This window comes from Barbus barbus (assembly GCF_936440315.1).
Source record: "Barbus barbus genome assembly, chromosome: 7".
Taxonomy (NCBI): domain Eukaryota; kingdom Metazoa; phylum Chordata; class Actinopteri; order Cypriniformes; family Cyprinidae; genus Barbus; species Barbus barbus.
The window spans coordinates 23,178,968-23,198,493 of NC_136735.1; the positions used below are offsets into that span (position 1 = coordinate 23,178,968).

General features: G+C 36.0%; 1 protein-coding gene across 1 annotated transcript; it reads right to left on the reverse strand.

Moving 5' to 3' along the window:
• Positions 1-1,574: 1,574 nt before the first annotated feature.
• Positions 1,575-19,146, reverse strand: mxd4 (MAX dimerization protein 4). Its single transcript, XM_079422089.1, has 6 exons — positions 18,923-19,146; positions 18,430-18,529; positions 16,413-16,442; positions 7,331-7,445; positions 6,026-6,185; positions 1,575-4,538 (listed from the first exon to the last, which is right to left on the reverse strand). Exons 1-6 carry the CDS (start codon positions 18,984-18,986, stop codon positions 4,381-4,383), a joined length of 627 nt encoding a protein of 208 aa, XP_079278215.1. The 5' UTR covers positions 18,987-19,146; the 3' UTR covers positions 1,575-4,380.
• Between the last annotated feature and the right edge of the window lie 380 nt (positions 19,147-19,526).

Sequence of the window (19,526 nt, forward strand, 5' to 3'; positions counted from 1 at the left end):
CAATGTACATTTCTTTTTTTTACAAAGATTGATACAAATAATGACTCTGCAGAGCCAGTATGTATAAAACATTTTAATTATTTATATTACAATACAAGAATGCATAATACCTTACAGTGTGGGCTCAAACATAGCCAGCACCAGGTAAATGTGTGTACGTACACACAGACACACACACAAAGAAAAAATAACACCTTTACAATATTATACAACATCTGAATGCATATTACTTGTTTTCTAAAAGGAAATCTGTTCACAGGTCTCTGGCACAGAACCCTCCCTTTCGCAGTCTCCTCTTTTCCACAACGGTTTTCCTCATGCTAAAACGCAACACACACGCTGACCTGTCAACAAACTGCTCCATAAACACAAAACAAATAAAAGCAGGGGAGGGGAAAAGTGGGCAGAAAATATGGGTCACAAATCTATAGTCATATAAAGATAGAAATCTGATATTACAAACTGGGAGGGGTTAGAAAAATAAAAGTCTATATCTAAAAGAATCTATACGGCAGGATTTTTTTTCTTTCTCTCTTCTAGTGCTTTTATGTGAATAACAAACGTAAAAGGAATTTTTATACAGCTATATATTTTTCTTGGTCACTCTGGTCTTTTTTAGTAGCCTTCACTGCCTGTCTTTATCCCATCTAGCTTTCCTGCTGCACTGACTTTTAAGTATTCTCAATCATACATGCTCTGCAGAAAAACACAAAGTATCACTTGTTTCTTTCTGGTCTGTTTTTTTTTCTCCTCTGAGTGATGGAACACACATTTAAAATCCTTGGACACCTGGCACTTTCCATATAATTATATCTGTGCCTGTCTGCTGACATACCCTCATTTTAGTGTTTTAAAGCTTTTCCAAAAAACTAAAACAAAAATAACAAGAAAGAAAAGCCTGCAGCCACTGAATAGCCCTGTCTCTGTCCCAAAGTATTTCTTAGATAATGCCAATGAAAGCTACAATCTCTTAGAGATGTTATAAAATCTCATGCCCAATTCTCTGAACTTTCAATCAAAGCATGTTAATGGGAGGTTCTGTGCGAGAGGTTTTTTGATTTAACAAGTCAACATACTGAAACGCACTCAAAAATAATAGTTTTGCTACAACAGTCAGGCATATCCATGACATAAATGTAAACTCCTCTTAAAAATGTAGCTTTAAAAAAGTTATAAAACAAAACTAAAAATAATATATAAAAAAAAAACAAATATAATAAACCATTTTCTCCCTCCTCTGGAAGCTCGTTTCTGCCACGAAAATAAAAATTATAATGCAATTCTGAGTTTATATCTCATTTTAATATGTTTTAATATATTATAAAGTAATATATAAAACTCCACAAAGAAATGTCATAATTGTGAGAAAAAACATCCGAATTGTGAGATAAAATATTATTATTATTTTTTATTCTGTAGCCAGGGGGAAAAACTCAAAATTCAGTTTACACTGATAACTGTGTAAAAGTCAGAATTCTGAGTTTATATCTACAGAGAAACAAAGTCTGAACTTCGAGATAAAAAGTCACAATTATCTTTGTTTTCTATTTTTTTTTTCCCATTTGTTTATTATTATGTATTATTCCATGGCAGAAAACTGGCTTCCATACTCCTTTCAGTGTTTGCAGAGAATGGAGAGATTAAAAAAACAAAAAAAGGTCAATGTATTGGTCACAATATGCACCATAATATTGAAACAGTGCTGCTTTCTAATTCCCCCCCACCCCTTTACAAACAAAAGAATCATATTGCTGTATCTTTTCTCTTATGGGCAGAGGATCAAATAGTATGATCACCTTAAGCACACTTTAAGACTAAACAGGAACTACCACTGGGAGAGTGTGGGGAGGACTCGAGCTGCCATTAATGATTGATTCCAATGCTCTTCTCCCAAGGTCTTCCACTTCATAGTTTGAAATACAAAACACATCATAGGCATAAGGACTATAACAAGACTATGAAAAGAGCCTCATAGGCAGAGTTGATTAGATAACGTTTTTCAATGGGGTGAGACGAGCTGCCACAAGAGAAGATGACCAGTGCTGCAGTGGATGATGTTGCATGGCAGAATGGAAAGCACGTTTTTGAGGAATTAAAAAAAAAAAAGATGGAGGTCAGAGGTGACTAACCCAAATTTCTCATCAAAAGGACAAGGAAGAGTCTATTCTGAGGATGGAAGCTGTGGGTGGCTGGCAGGTTGTGGTTTTGAGCAAGGTTGGAGGGATGGATGTATGAAAGAGATTGGGAAAAGAACAGGGATACGACAAGGCACAGCATGACAGTTAGGGACAAATGCCAGAGTTCTCTCAAACTAAATTAGCCTGGCCTCATTTTCTGTCATTTTCATAAACTCCTCTATTTGTCTTTTAATCAAGGACTATTTAGGAAAATATAATACAAAAGCAACTACAGAAAATATAATATCACTTTCAGTGACCAATAATATTTTTGGCTTCTTTTTTTTTTAAATATACTTTTTTGTTTTTGTTTCTTTTCGTTATTTATTTTGGTCTAACCTGCTTTGAAGACTGGGACTGTCTGTGAAGAGTTGGAATTCCCAGCACAAAGAACTTTGTTTCATATACTGAATATTGCACACTGCACTGCATATATACTGCTGAAGAATAAAGGCTTCAAGGAAAGACAATGAATGAACTAAAAACATCAATATAATATTCTGATAGTACCAACACCTCAACAACAAAGAGCTTTTTCGAGGGACGGTCATACAGTTTTGACTTGTCAGTTTGAGTGCTGCCATACATACACACAATCTAAACAAAACAGAGCTACTCAGCTTCTCAAGTCTCTCAGGCTTGGTCCAGAATCAGTTCACTGCATAAGAAAGCCATAGCTTTCCAAGTTTATTGCTACATCATTTACTACTGAAAGTTTTACATAAAGACTACTACACTGATGCATTAGTACAGCACCATTGCTTTGCTATGAATCAAGCGTTAGATATATTCTCTTTTCTTTCACAAAAAAAGTAGCCAATTAATGAATCTTCATGGCCACTTTAACTGCATGGGGTGAATACTGAAATAGAATACATTCATTCCTAGAAGTGCCCTGAAGTTTTGTCCTTTTGCTCCCTTTCCATTAGTCTATTAGTGTCCCTAATGCTATGATTTGCACTTTCAAGAACCAAACAAGAATCCTGTGTAAACCCATTATGCAAAATGAACTGACACACAAGCAAGCTCTATTCACAGACCTAGTGACCTGCCTGCCTAGATAGCATTTTGGGTATTATAGACTTGCGCCCCTATTTTGGAATAGCCATAGGCTGCGTTTACATAAATGCACAGATCTGATCTTTTGATCATATCTGATTTTTTGTCCCGTCTGTTTATATTTATATAAGACACAACTCGTATACGATATGTGCGTCTAAATTAATTCTCTTCCAAACTAGAACAATTACTTTGGTGATCACTTTCAGCAACACAGTTCACCTTCTGGTTTTGGATGTCCGTATATAAAATTTAAAACTGTCATTGAGGTTTGTGACACAAAATTAGACTGAACAGATAAATTAATGGTAGTTTCCATTAGATCTAGAATTCTGAAGTGAAAAATGTAGCGCTGTGAGATTACATTCACCTCTAGCGTTCAGTAGAGAATCTATTTTATTCATAAAATTCATTGAGCAGGTTTCTATGCTCCTGAATGTTCTGTGTGTGCATAATCGACTAATATAAAGTTTCCTAATCTAAAGTGATTTGTGCAAGTGCATACAAGCATGTGTGCTTCATAATATAACATTAAGAATAGTTCAATTGTGGGTAAATGCGTCGCCCTCACCAGTAGTGGCTTGGAGTTTACATGTTTAGACATAGATCAGATTTCCAGATATCCAATATATATCTACTTTAAAACTACATTTGGAAGTGGCTCAGAATGGATGCAGATTTTTGTGCGACAATATCTGATCTATGTAAAAAAAAAAAAAATATCGGATTTTGTGCAAGTGTAAACGCAGCCAAAAAGTACACAGGAAAACCATGCTGCCTTGTGACATACACATAACCAAGCTAAGTAGAGTTTTTTTTTCCTTTTCAGTTAGGATACTGCATTTATGTAGGCGACAGACAGCTAGGCAGTTACTAGGTTTTGGAACAGAGCCACAGTTTCTCATACATACACAGCAGAACAGACAAGTTAAAACTGCATTACCACACCACATGTTCTTACTAAAACCACATATTGCTTGTCTGTGTATATTTGTGGGGTTAGGGAGGGTTTGATATAAAGCGTTGCAAGGGTTGAGAGGGGAGAGAGTTTTCTGAGGAGTGGAAATCAGCCAGGTGCTTCCTGCCAGCTGGGAGTGGCTGATGGGTATGTTGGAGGTGACACACTGTTGCGGTCTGACACGGCCTAGCAGATGTGAGCCTGTAATCTGTGGGAATGTGAATGGTGGCCTCCATCGCTGGAGCTGCTCTGCAGGCTGTAGTGGTCCTCACCATCGCTAACACTGTCCACGCTATCACCCTCACCTGGTGTGAACTCCATGCCCTCTATGTCAACGTCCACTTCTGTATACACAGAAATAAAAACTCATTATTAGTCATTTTTACACCTCAACCAATGATCTCAAGAATAAAGGAATATTCTAGGCTATGTTAAATCTAATTTCTATGGATGGTAACTCGGAGATACTGTCAGTTACCACAGACTGATTTTGACTTGTATAAATGAATGGGCAACACAAGTGGTACGGTTATGATTATGAAAATGTGTGCTTATTTAATTTAGTTTTTTTTGCAGCGCTGCCCACTTACCTACTGTTTTTTCACTGTACATGTATATACTATGAGACAGGTTCCTGTTTGTTTGTACATATTGAGGGGTGAGGAGCTGAATTATCAGTGCTAATGCATTCAGCTGTAGCTGTTCATACTGCAGCTAAATGCAATACAAATCTGACTTTCTGCCCACTTGCTTAATTGCCAAACTCAGTTTTTAATTATAATAATATAAATATTATTTGCTGTTGTGCTGAACGCAACAAAGCGAATGTGCAAATATTTGTCCTTCATCGTGTTGCGCCTCATCCAGTATAGACCGTATCTCTGATTATAATGATTTCTGTTTCCTTTGGACATGACGCGAGGGTGTTCCTGATCATGCTCAGATCTGTGAACGATCATAATGTGTGTGTAAACCTGAGTTTATTCTCATTGAAAATATAAAGAAACCAAACCTCTTTTTTCCTTACAGGAGTGCAAATAAATTAATCTGTTCCTGCCCTGATTGCAAAGCTAGACGTGATTGGCTATAGCGAGAACATGCTACAATTGGTCAGCAAAGTGTGGCTGTTATCTGATTGGCTTGAGTAGATAGTGGGTGGGGTCCACATATTTGAGGATGTATTTATCAGCTCGTTTTAATGATAGAAGTGTTTCAAAATCACAGAAGCCCACAAATGAACAGAAAGCCATTCACAATCCACAAATACTTGCAATGATCTAAAAATGCAGAGGATGCGATTCACAAATGAATGTCAGGCAAAGTTGTGTTTGTGACATAAAAAGGTGAATATCACATTTTATTTATTTGTGAATTTAATTTATGTTTGTGAAACTAAGATTTATTTGTGGATCTCATTCCATTTATTGATTTTTTTAAATATCTTTACAATTATTTGTGGATTATAATCTATTTATCTGGATTAATGCAACAAAAAATATCTCCAAATTTATGGCGATAGATAGATAGATAGATAGATAGATAGATAGATAGATAGATAGATAGATAGATAGATAGATAGATAGATAGATAGATAGATAGATAGATAGATAGATAGATAGATAGATAGATAGATAGATAGATAGATAGATAGATAGATAGATAGATAGATGCGATTGTTCTGCATTCATCTATGGTCATACAGTCTATGTAGTGCATGGTATATACAGTATGTGTGTAACTGCTGAAAGTATAGTGCTTAATTTAGTTTTTTTAAGGTTTTATTGTATGTAAGTGAATATCAGCATATAAGATTATTTCAGATGTGCTGTACCTTGCTCAGAGTCAGTGGAGATGGTGGAGCCCATGCTGTCAGTGCGAATGCGCTCTAAGCCCTGTACAGAGAGCTGCTCCAGGCGCCGTTTGAGGTAGCGATGTTCTCTCTGCAGTTGCTCCTTCATGTTTAGAGCCTTCCTGTCCTGTTCCTCCAGCTTCTGCAGAGCATATGTTTCCACTGATCAAACCACAGAGCACAGAGACACCACACTGCATGACTGCATGTATCATCTACCATTGCCTAGAGCATGCACAGTGCAAGAAATCCACAATTTTGTGAGCTAAAAACGGGAAACAATCACATTAACAGAAAGACTATGCTGCATGACAGGAAACCAGGCAGGTTGAGATGAAATACTGTGTAACAAACAGGAAAGAAACAAAAGGGTCAGCAGACACATGGTACTGGGGTTTCTTTGTCTTGTCTCTTTCATACACTTTAAGTGACAGTTTGCTGAACACTTTCCATTCCACTGAGGCTTACACCCCTTTTCATTAGACAGAGATAAAAGACAAAGTCGGTGACATAAAAAAAGTGTCCACGAGTTTAATGACTTTCAAGACGTTATGTGGTATAACCAAGTAAAAAGTAACCTTGAAAGCATGTTATTGTACACAACTTAATTAGTATGTTAAAAAAAGATCTTATATCAAGTTATTTATTTATATAATTTTAATTATTTTACAAATATCATGAATTAGGCTATTCATTCACCAATATCATTACGTTTTTGCGGCGCATTTTACAACCTAAACTTAGCTTTCCTTGTCTTAAAAAAGTGAAATCTTACATTTTAAGAGAGATTTTGACCTTGAAATTATGGTATAATTTGCTGTTTTGCTTGTGTTGTCATGTGTTGTTGACCACATGACTATGTTGGTCACACTACATAACTTTGATTTGGCAGATGTTGTTTTTAAATAATAATAAGCAGTGAAACGGTTTCTTTTCCAGAATTTCATTCTTTTAATATTTTCTTTCCCTTGATGATATCAGGACAGTTGTATCAACCTAAAATGTTGTCTTCATAGTACGACACAAAAATATCAATGTGAATCTTAATTCAGCAGTTGCCTCATATACTGCTGCAATGATTCAATGATTTTAAGCCTGGAATAAATTACCATCTCAATCATGTCAGTAACTGTGGGTCATCTGAATTGCAACATGGAGAGTGACAAACTTCCTGTAGACAGTTCCTGATTAACTTCCCTTCTGACTGTAACTGCTTTAAGCTGCTCTAACCTCTTTACTGCTGTGCAAACAGAGATACTCTCAGAAAGATGCTGATTTTGCTTGTACCTTGATGTGCATTTTGGCGCGTTTGAGCAGGCTCAGTGTGGTGTGACGGGTGCTATCAGGACCCAAAGGCACAAGCTGTTTCAACTGCTCCAGGTACAATCGCAGTTTGGCACGTCTGCAATAAAGAACAGGTTGGAGTGAAGTATTACCCTGGGATGAATTTAGAACTGACTCAGGATGCTGCTGTGGGCTGCTAACAAAAAGTCAGCCGGTTTGAAGCCATGCAGGCATGACGGAGGAACTAGATTAATGAGATGTGATTGCACCTTTATGTAAGAGGACTGTTCCTGTGATTCATTTAAAAAATAAAATCCACCAAAACTTTAAGGGGGACAAAATCGTTCAGTATAAAGGCTCTTTCACACCAAACCAAAAGTGAAACAAACCATTGGTCTAATCTTACCAATCGTAGCCCTTATTTAAATTTGAGGACTGTGGCAGTAACCTCAACATAGTGGCTATAGTAAAGGAAGTCCCACATTTCATCTAAAAGAGGCAACAGCTTTTCTGGAAACTTTTTTTTTTTTGATTGATTGATTGATTGATTGATTGATTGATTGATTTATGCTAAAGAAGAAAATTTATTTTATTAATTGTTCTTAATTTTTATCGTTGATTTGACATGTTATTGATATGGTAAGACTTTCCCATCTTTCCAACTTTAAGTAGATAAAAATATCTGTAGATCGAGTTACCAAGGCGATTGCAGAACAAACTGACTTTCCAGAAATAGACTTTGCCAGAGTCCACCAGAATGAGGCGACTCAGACTGGGGCTCTAATCTGGAGGAAGTGACCCTTTTTGGAGAAAGAGACCATTGACTGTAGTGTGTTCAGCTGGTGTGGGCAAGGCCAGCCATTTTACACCTCTCAAAAGACAGAAAAATGTTCATACTGTATATGACTGACTCTCATGTGAAGATCCACACACAACTTTATAGCCAGTTCTCAAACGGACAAAAACATCTTTATCTGCAACACATCATTACTTGCTTACAAAAGTGAAATGGAAGTGGATGGAAATGTATCTCTGTGGCCTTTTTGAGCTATACCTAACCTGTGAAGCCTCTGTGCATTAAATACCGCTCCATCTGAAAGCAGGCGATGGAGATTTACTGCTACTCACGAAACTGGCTTTACTGACGAGATGCGCATGACAATCGCATTAGATATATCGCCCAGCCCTACATGCACACCTAACAAAGTTACACTTATATGTTTTTACTGTGCCTCCTCTTCATTGTCAAAGCGACCATAAAGAGCTTTGCACTGTTTGTGGAACAAAAATTAATCAAGGCCACAACTATGTAACTAAAAAATAAAGTGTTAAAAAATAACATTTATTTACAATAAAGGCAATATTATTTGCCCACATTTTGTTGGCCATATTTCTTAAAATACCGTGATGGAAGTAACTCAAGGTAAAAGCGTTGGGGAAAAATTTATAAACTTGCCAAGTTAACTTACTTTTTGTGGTTCATCTCAATCAGTTTTATTCAATCAACTGGTACCACATAAGCTGCTACAACCAACAGATTGGGTCCAGTCTTATTAGCGACCATGCTGTTGTATGGATCAAAATAAAATTACAACAGCATTTAAAGAAAGCCAGGAGAGTAAATTATAATACAGTGTACCTACTAACACAGAGGCTATTTGAAATAGGCCAGGCTTCACATCATCATAACTCTGTGAATGATTAACAACATGAGCTAAAATAACAGGACATTGTATCCTGAGCTTCCCTTTCTGGTCCTTCACTGTCTGCTTTTCACAAAAATAGTGCACGTTTAATATCAATCAATAATGTAGCAAGAAATTCCATGCAAATACTTGTTGAAATAGCCCATAAGGTTTCAACTCCTGAAAATGTGATCCCACCAAAAGTGCAGTGATCTGATATCTGGGTCAAACGGTCAAGTCAATTTTATTTGTATAGCAGGATTCATGATACATAATGTTCTAAAGCAGCTTTACAGAACATGGGGTCTTAAAACCCCCCACTGAGAAAGCATAATTTGACTGTGGCAAGGAAAAATTCCCTAAGATGTTAGGTAGGATAAGAAATAAAATTTCGAGGAAACTAGACTCAGTTGGGGTCAATTCAGTCAAAACAATAAATAAATGCCCTTGATTTAAATTTGAATTTTAATGGCTGAAAATTCACAAAGGAATTCTTGTGGGCTAAACTAATTTTACTAGATGCATAATCAGTTAGTGTACAACTGTACAAAGTTCTACCTGCAGATCTGTGAACACAGGAATGTTGGGTAGCCTGCAACGAACAGGCACAGCATGAATTACACTATAAACACATACAGTAAAGTTGCAGGTTCAGGCACATCTTCAGTGATCTGGATTGCCGTGTTAACACAGATTTTTGCTGACCATTCCAGCAGAGATTATTTCGCTGTTTAATTTTTAAAACCATGTCTGAGATTCCTGCATTGTGTTTCATTCTGTTGCATTACATCCTGGTGTTTTTTGCATAGAAGAATATGTCCTGTGTTAATGCCCCCTAAGAAATGTGTCTGAGCTTCAGACAATCCACTAACTAATTATCAAACTACACAGTTTTGCACATCCATGTGTAGACTTCCATGTTAATGCCTTTTTTGATAGGGTATCATTGCACAATTAAACGAGTCTTTCACTGACAAGTTGCTGCTAAACTATAGACTTACTGTCAAATACTGAACATTTAAAACCATGCTATACCAAGCTATTGCACCTCCTTCTCAAGCTCCTGATGAGTCAGCAGAGTGAAGCAACTCAAGAAAAGGATGAGGCAGAAAAAAGGAAAGAGCAGACATGAAGTAAGAGTGTGGAGGGTGTCTTCCGTCTCCCTCTTTGAGTAACAGACTAGGCAAGAAAAGGGCATGTTCTTCAGTCATGACGCCAGCACCACATCATCACCAGAGTTTCCCAAGGCAAAATGAATCCTAAAACACGCCCTGAAAACCAAAATACAAAACTACAAACTCGATTTTTCGAACCTCAAATCAAAAACTCATTAAAACTATAGTATCTTTTAGTGTCTGTGGTTTTGCCTCTTGTACTGTACCTGTCAAGCAGTGATTCTTGCCTTAGCAAACACACTAATAAAAACTATAAATATAAAATAATAATGTATTCAGTTCCATTGGCACCTCCCAGAACACTCTTGAAGTCACATATTAACTTGATTGATGTCCAGCTATGTACAGGTACACAGTAAAATCCCCAGTGTTAAATCAACACTGCTCAGAGTGTATTTGGTCCCACTCCAAATAGTGTTAAAGTAACACTGAAGCAGTGTTAAAGTTAATGAGATAGTTATGTGATTAATTAAGTGCTGACTGAGCATTAGTGAGGAACAGCTGCTGTTAACATGCAGAATCACTGAAGAAAAAGAGAAACACAAGAACTACAACTGACTTCAGCCACAACCTTTGATAAAATCAACTGAAATAAAAGTTATTAAATCTCTCAAGATCTCAGCAGAGGAGGATTAAACAACTCCACAAACAGAATCACCAGCTTCACTCATGACTGACTTTATTTCTGTCAGATGACTACAGAAGCTCTTATTGAGAATTATCAGAGGTTTAAATGCTGATGCTTTATTGGTTAAAAACAATGCCACCATCATGGAGATCAGTGTTTATTTTGGTTGGGCTCTTGACCCTTGACTTGCTGTGTTAGATGTTTCTTTGCAACAGTGCATATGTTGCTGTAAAGCAGAGAAATCATTGCTTTACACTGAACACATAGTAGATACTTCTATGTGATGAGATAACCATTGTGAACTTGCCAGATTACTATATTTTATTGTTATTCTACCACCATTTATATATTTAGGGTTTGCACAACTAACTCTCTGATAGACACTACAGTATAAAAGTAAAATGTTGCAGCCAACAGTTATCATGAATGATTTTAAATCCATGTGCATAATTTTTTTTTGAACAACTATATTATATACACACACAGACATCAAGAATAAGCATATGAATCTCAACAATGGTGACAATCAACAAAACGCTTCACACTGCAATGCATGCTGGGTAACACCATTGTAAAAACTCCCATCATGCTCTGCAGTATGAATATTTGTTGTCACCACTGTTGTGGATCGTATGATAAGTGTTAATGTCTAAAAGCTTGACCTGAATCTCTTCATTATTGAAGTGTTACGGTGCCATATGTTTAATATTTTTTTTGGCTTCTTATTAGTTGATGAATTTTAGTCAATAACCAAAGAGAGAGAGAGAAACCACTTTGTGTTGATTAGTCAAATGCTTTATAAGCAGAAAGTGTAATCTGCTACATCAAGCTTCTGATTCAGCAATGATCAAGTGTTTGCAGTGTAACACAATTGCAACTGCTTAGAAGCTAATTATTTAGAAGTTCTATAAGGGTCAAGAGTCCAACTACAGCAAACACCGACCTCCATGACGGTGGCATCATTTTTTGACCAATAAAACATCAACATCTGATCCTCTGTTAATTCTCAATAAGATCTTCTGCAGATGTCAGAAATAAAGTCAATCTGGTCAGTCATGAGTGAAGCTGGTGATTCTGTTTGTGGAGTTGTTTAATCCTCCTCTACTGAGTTCTTGAGAGATTTAATGTCTTATTTCAGTTGATTTTATCAAAGGTTGTGGCTGAAGTCAGTTGTAGTTCTTGTGTTTCTCTTTTTCTTTAGTTATTCTGCTTGTTAAGAGCAGCTGTTCTTCACTAATGCTCAATCATCATTTAATTAATCACTTAATTATCTCATTAACTTTAACTCTGCTTCAGTGTTACTTTAACACTATTTGGAGTGGGACCAAATACACTCTGTGTTGATTTAACACTGGGGATTTTACTGGGTAATCTTACACACTATTTCAGAAAAAACATAACTGTGGCTTGGAAACTTTTTTTAAAAAGACATTTTGTTTTCCTGCCTCCATTTCTTTGCTGAAATTGACATATGTCATGGGCTTGTGGGGAGCACTCCGCAACAGCACTTTGAGCATCTCAAGTTCAAGTCCCGCCTCGATGTCCTTTCCCAAACCCATTCCCTTTCTTCGCTTCTGTTACTTTCTATTGCTACTCTATTGTCTGTTAAATAAAGGCAAAAAAGGAGACAAAAAACTGTTGCTTTTCGACATTATCAGCTGATTATCAGAGATTTGTCCTGTCAATAAGGCATTGCAAGGTTAAGAGTTTTTTTTTTTTTTTTTTTATAAACTGCACACAGAGAGAAAATATGATTTCTGAAGCTGTCAAAACCACATTTTACTGTAGGTATCGGATGCTTTTCTTTGTTTCATTCGACAAGGAAAACGCTTATGCACTTGGCAAAGCAGCACTGCGGTCAGGGCTCAGTACGGTCATCTTTCATGAAGGAACATATTGGAATTATTATGTGCATAATTTCTTTGAAATTCATGATGGGTGCCAACAATTGAGGAAGGGCACTGTAACTTGGAAGTATTATTTAAACTTGTGATAACCTAGAGCATCAGCAAAGGCAGAACAAAACAATGCTGGACTGACTTAAAACAAGAAAGGTTAAATGTCCGAGTGGCCCCACAGATCTCAATCCAACTGAACATTAACTTAAAAAAAAAACTGCAGTTCACAAAACAATCCCCATGCAACTTGATTAAGCTTGAGAAATTTTGCCAAAAATGGGCAAAAATTGGAGAAGCACGACCTATTTGTGATTCACCAAAAGACACTGACTGCTGCCAAAAATAATATGCCATTCAGTGGCAAACATTGTTGGTTAAATCTAATTTTGCATGCTTTACATAAAATGCCAAAAGCATCAGAAGAAAAACAAACATTTTTTTTTTCCAAACACAGTGGATATGACCAGAGATCAACTTAGCATGGAACGCTCTGAAATGGGTTGCATGTCAGAGGCCCTGTTTCCTTCTGTTATTAAGATGTTTTGACTCACTAAGGTGTTGTGATTCATTCACAAGCCAGAAATATTGTAATTATGAGTTCTTAGCACATAAATGACCTAATAAGAATTACTAAGAATTCTAGATGGTACATATGTTGCTAATTTGTGATGTTGAAAGGAGTGTGTTGATCTCATCTGATATATAATATAGACAATCGATACATAAATAATATATAGAGATCAATGATCGGAAAGCAAGTCTGTAGTGAATTATAATGAAAGATTTTGCAAGTTATTTGAATTTTATATGCTGTATTTAAATCATTTTAAAGGTGTGATGTACAGAACAGCTGAGTCACAATGAGTGTATAAATTAATTACTTGACTTTCATGGTTGTTTACTGTAATGTTTAATGTTGTTTAAATACCATACACAAATAATAGTTTTATAAAAATAATTTTGATCATTTTGAATTCAGATGTAGTTATTTGGGTTTATTGTTCACAGTATAATTATAACGTTTGCCTTTGTTTAGGCTACTTCCAAGCATTACTTAAACGTGTGGCATAACTGAATGTTACTTTAAAATGCTAATAAGGATACAAACATCTCATGGTCAGACAGCCTCAACATTCTCGGTCATGCAAACATAAATGAGAAAACCTTTCAAACTGACAGGAGGAAGTCTACTTTGTGTTTATTATTAATAACTAATACGGTTTAATTAATAATGTGTTACTAAATAACATTTTAAATTACTAATGGCTAAATTACTAATTTGTAATTTTACTTTACATAGCATTTTGAATTAGAAAAGACTGTGTCCAAAAAAATTCAGGATGCTTAGATTATCAAAAACAAGTACTTCCATTGTGCAAACTAGCACATTCAAACAGCAGGTAGGAGAGGTAAGGCCATTGCACACTGCCTCAGAAACTTTCGTCCGTCATAAAAAAAAATTCGGATCGGGTTTGATTTTCTGAATTTTTCGCATCCGTAGCAAGCATTTTGAAAAGAGTTTGGACAATTCAGAGCCACCGTACAAGCGAACACCAAAATCCAGAATGGTGATTATGAAGTTCATCCACTTCGTTTCGCAGCACAAAGCACTGTAAATATCCTTGCACATGGAGTTCACGGAAATTGGTGGTCTTCTTTTTAATATGTGGCTCTAGTAGTTTAATATGGGAACTCTACTTCCTCTCTATATCTCAGGATTGGATGGACACAATATTTCCTTTCTTTTTCACTTTTTAAGAAGCGAGAGGAAAACAAAATCTTCCTCACTGCTTGAAGACTCCATTTAGTACTGTTTTGGAATTTTTTTCGCTACGGATTAATTCATACGCATCGGACTCAGTGTGCAAGGTTTCTGTGCGTGATGAATTTTTAGGATAACGAATACGAAAAAATGCATACCAAAATTTCGAATTCAGTGGGCAATGACCTTAAATGTCACTGTTATCATTAAAACATCAAATTCTTGTCAATTAAGCACAGCACACCAGCGAAAGAGACTTGAATTTAGCCAGGACAACAAATGGATAAGTTTTTTTCCTATCTTTTAATTGGTCAATACAGTGTTCCAGCTGTACATACAAGTACATATACAAAAATAACATTTTGATTCAGTGTAATAACCTTTTTATCAAACCAATGAGGCTGTACATTATGCAACAACAACCTCTAGCCATGACTATATTCACAATATAGCACAGCCTTTGTATAGCACATTTGTTTTATTATTATTTTTTACAGCGTTAACTAATTTGACGCCCCTGCACAGAAGCGCCACAACAGGAAATTACATGACATTGAAATGTTTTTCTCCATTGTATTTCTATGTCTCTTCAAAAAACTGTCATAAATCTGCCTGTACGGTTTTCCTGGTACTCTGTCTAGTGTTGTTAATGGTTCAGAGGTTCCATTCTGACAAAGGACATGACTGAACTTATTTCTCACAGAGCAACAGTAATCAATTCCTCAAAATCAAGCATGTGACAGGCAAACTCCAAGAAATCAGCACAAGGGAAACAAATCTCACACACTCGACCTCTGGCACAAACATAAACAGCACAAAATTGTCTGACAGTTAGTTTACTTTAACTTTCATCAGTGTTAATAACTACAGCCACCTCTTTCTTCAGGGTTTGAAATCACTTCAAACATTTTCACTCTGCAGCTAATTTGGCTAATAAATTATTTAAACGTCATTCAGAACTTCTACTAACCATGTCCAAAAATAAAAAATAAACTTGATTATCGAAGTCACAGCTTAGATTTACAAATATTTATTATAAAATCGGGTTGTGAATCACTAAATTGTTTTCATTTTTATGACAGTCTATCATTATTTGAAATTGAGTGAAATTTCAAACAGCCTTTTTGTGCACTTGAAGGGCAATGCAGGGACACAGAGTTCATGTTTCATGTATTCTCCAAATACAGATCACTCCAAAATGAAATATTGTCGAGCACACTGATTAGCAGACAGTGATCATAAAGTGATCAGTTGTTTCGTCACAAAAGCATGTACATTCAAAAAAGCCAACCCAGGTGTCCGATGATGACATTTAAATTCATGCTCCAAAATATCATGTAAATACGACTTGAAGATTATACCCCAACATATAATTTCAGGATCATAATATTCTCATGCTTTTTGAGTCAGCATATTGACAGCAAATAATTCATATTGAATGCAGTGGGTTTACCGGCAGTGTCTCAGAAACATTTGTAAAATGACACAAATATAATTTAGTTGAGTTGTAGTAATTGGACTCGGGATTTGGAATTGGACTCAGACTGCAATTGTGAATGAACTTTGATGGACTTGGGTGGACTCAGGTGGACTCGGACATTTTGGACGCAGAAATTTTTCAAAGTACAGATGAATCCATGTCATGTGTAATATAAAATAAAATAAAATAAGTAACAACATAAAATTTAAATGAAAAGACATTAATAAATGTCTCACTCTTAAACTCAATTGATTAAAAACTAGTACTCGACACTGGACTCTGATCCAGCACTGCATATGCTGCCAAATTGGCTATTGAGTTGATTATCACCCATATATAGCAAATGCTAACTTCAAACTTGCTCATTTTTATACAATTAAATAAATCATTACTACAAAAACAATGACTTTTAATATATATGCAAATCCATTATAATCCACAATAGGTATGTTCTTACCTGTGTTTTTCCAGCTCATTGTGTGATGACCTGAACAAGAAATAAACAGAAGCATGGATGAGTTTGGTTAATAAAAATAAGAAGAAGAACACTGACTATTTACTTACTTAAAAAAAAAAAAAAAAAAATACACCGACTCTGTACTAAATATATAAAAAAGCAACTCTGTATCTCTGCTACAGGATGTTACAGGATGAAGCTGTTGATCTGTAAGGCAAATAAAATAAGAATCTTTCAAATTAAAATAAAAATGGTTCCCATTAATGTACTTTGAGTAAAAACATTTCCTAGTATCATATAAAGCAGGACACTCTAGTAAAATGTTTTACAGTAAAGACTTAAAAAAAAAAAAAAAAAAAATTACAAAGGCAGCCCATTAATTCAACAAGTCTTATCCATATAATATATAAGTCTTGTGTTGAATTTAATGGTAATTTTCTTCATATAATAATGTGGTCCAAAAGGAACCTTGAAAAGCTGCATTTGTTGTTAACACCACATATGCACTCTTGTTTGCCACTCGGTCAAGATGTTATTCATTTTGAATGAACAAAAACGGCCCTGTTGTCATGCACAAATAATCAACAAATTTCTTTGAAACCCAAAAAAGGAGCAATGTTAAATGTAATTTATTTTTACTTGAAATGAATGCATGAATATATGAGTGTACAAATGAAAAGCTTTTGGTGCTCCCTGGCCCCTTCACACACTACATGCTGTTCTGCTTTGAATTCTACATTATACACAAAACAAAATAATTCTGCATGGCCTTACTGTGTCCAGTAGACTGATATCACTGTAAGTAAAGCACAGCATGCACTCAATGACGCAGAGGAAATTCAGCATGCTACAACGCATTGCTATTTTAGTCCAGGGTATGAATGCTGGCGTGTATGACAGGCCAATGACATTTCCTCCAAACAAACAAACAAAATATAGGGACTGTAATGCATGCAAGTTAAAAACAAAATATATGGGTCATAGCATCAGTTGTTAGGCATATCTCAAAGCTGCAGTGTGCGGTTTCTGCAACACTAACGTCATCATATGGGATTGCAAAAATAATGATATCATGGTTCCCTTATTATTCATCCGCATAATGAAACTGCTGCACAAGACAGGTTAAAATACAGACACAATGTTAATATCTGAGGCTAGTGCAGAATTTATGGTGTTGGGAAAAAAAAGCTTTAACACTACTTAAAGTCTACAATGTCAGCAGATGTTTTTGCAATTTGGAAAACAATTCTCAAAAATATTCCTAAGTAAGTTTTGGTAAAAGGTAAAAGAAAAACATCGCACATTTACTGGAAAGCCCTAATTCCATAGATTTCCTTTTTTTCAGTGTTTTCTATGCATTTGTGGGGGAAGGGCTGCACACTAGGCTCCTGCTGTTTTGCTTTGACATTGCAAGGAAAGAGGGCTAATGCCGCAAAACAGATCCAGGGGTCAAAGCTGTCTAGCAGCTGACTTGGGTCTGTTCACACCACACCCAACAGTAAGAGTTTAACCACACCTAAAGTACACTACTTAAAAGCAGACTGTCTATGACATATACATGTCACATTAATGCTCATATTTGTTCAATTCAACAAGAAGTTAAAATGTAAAGCATAGCAACTTGTAAAAAAAAAAAAAAAAAAAAAACTTTCAACAATTACTGTTTGTATGCAAGAATGCATGAAGAAAAATGTTTGGCAAATTTTATGCATGCAAACAAGTGATGTAATTTTAAATTAACAAGTAGTATATGGTAAGGAAATCAGCTTGTTTGCTGATTAGAAGTTTCCAGCTACTTTAATGAAACGTGTGGTGTTTCTACGTGAAAATGATTGATTTGAAGGGAGATGACAGCAGTGGAAAAGAGAAAGCAGCACGAGCAGAAAGTTAACGCTGTACGCGTGGCAATGTTTATACACAGCCAAGCCCAACAACAAAAATGGCGATTACATGTAGAATAAGCATCGTTTGAATGTATTCATTCATTAATACAGCAATGTCATTGTACTGTATTTACCTATTGTTGTGGGTTTTTCTCAAAACAGGAGAGGATTTAGTTTTTTTTCTGGAAAAGTCACTGTCGTACGGCAAAACAGATGCATAACCGTGTTCAGCTTCTAGTGAGAAAGTAAACAAAACCAGCATCAAACACAGACGTGCGTGATTCAGTGAACAAACACGAGACATTTGATATGTTTTAAAGTCAAGCAGTTTAACAAATTATGCTTCTATGAACTTACTGTAAAGCAAACACCCCTCCCCCAGGTTACATTTGACGGAAAATGAAAGCTTCAACATTTTAACAGAGGCTGGGACGAATGTAAGTCATCTCATTCTGGTTATTGCATATTTATAGACTTAATAACTCAAAGTAAAAAAGATGTCATCGTCCTTTTGGGCTTGAACTAAACTACACTTGATCCGCCGGCAGGTTTATAAGTCACATTAGACCAGCACAACAACAAATGCAAAGACTATTTTTAGTTGACCACACAAACATCATTATATACCTCTGTCTCTTCTTTCCAAATACTCTGCTGCCTCGAGAAGAAGTAGAAGAGAATTCAGTTCCATTCCGGTGTATTTACAGAAATATAAAATCACACAAAAAACGTGTTGTACACAAATGGTGTAAAACAAAGGGAGGAAACAAAACAAAACAAACAAAAAAAAGTGATGATGCTCGATGTGAACAGTCCAATTCTGAGTCGCAGAGACTCTTGACAAATTAATGCAGACTGCACGTAAACTAAAATCTGGAGATTGATTGATGGCTTCATCGTCCAATCAGACAGCAGAAAAGTATGAAAGGCGGAACTTAAAAATATTTGTATCCAATCAGAGACTTCAGAGAAAGAAGTTCACAGGAAAGATCTTGACACATTGCGAAATGTCATATGATTGGTTAGTCAGTGATGGTAACAAGGTTGAAGCCATGCCCTAGCAACAGTACGGGTGACTCCACCCCTAAATCGCTCATTGGTGTCACGTACACTATACAAGCTGCTGATTGGGCCGAGGGACATCTTGGGCGTGTTTTCTTATAACCTCGTTTAGTGAACTATGCTGGCAGAGACAAAGTTGTCTGTGGAAATGCTTCTGAGAGTCTTGATT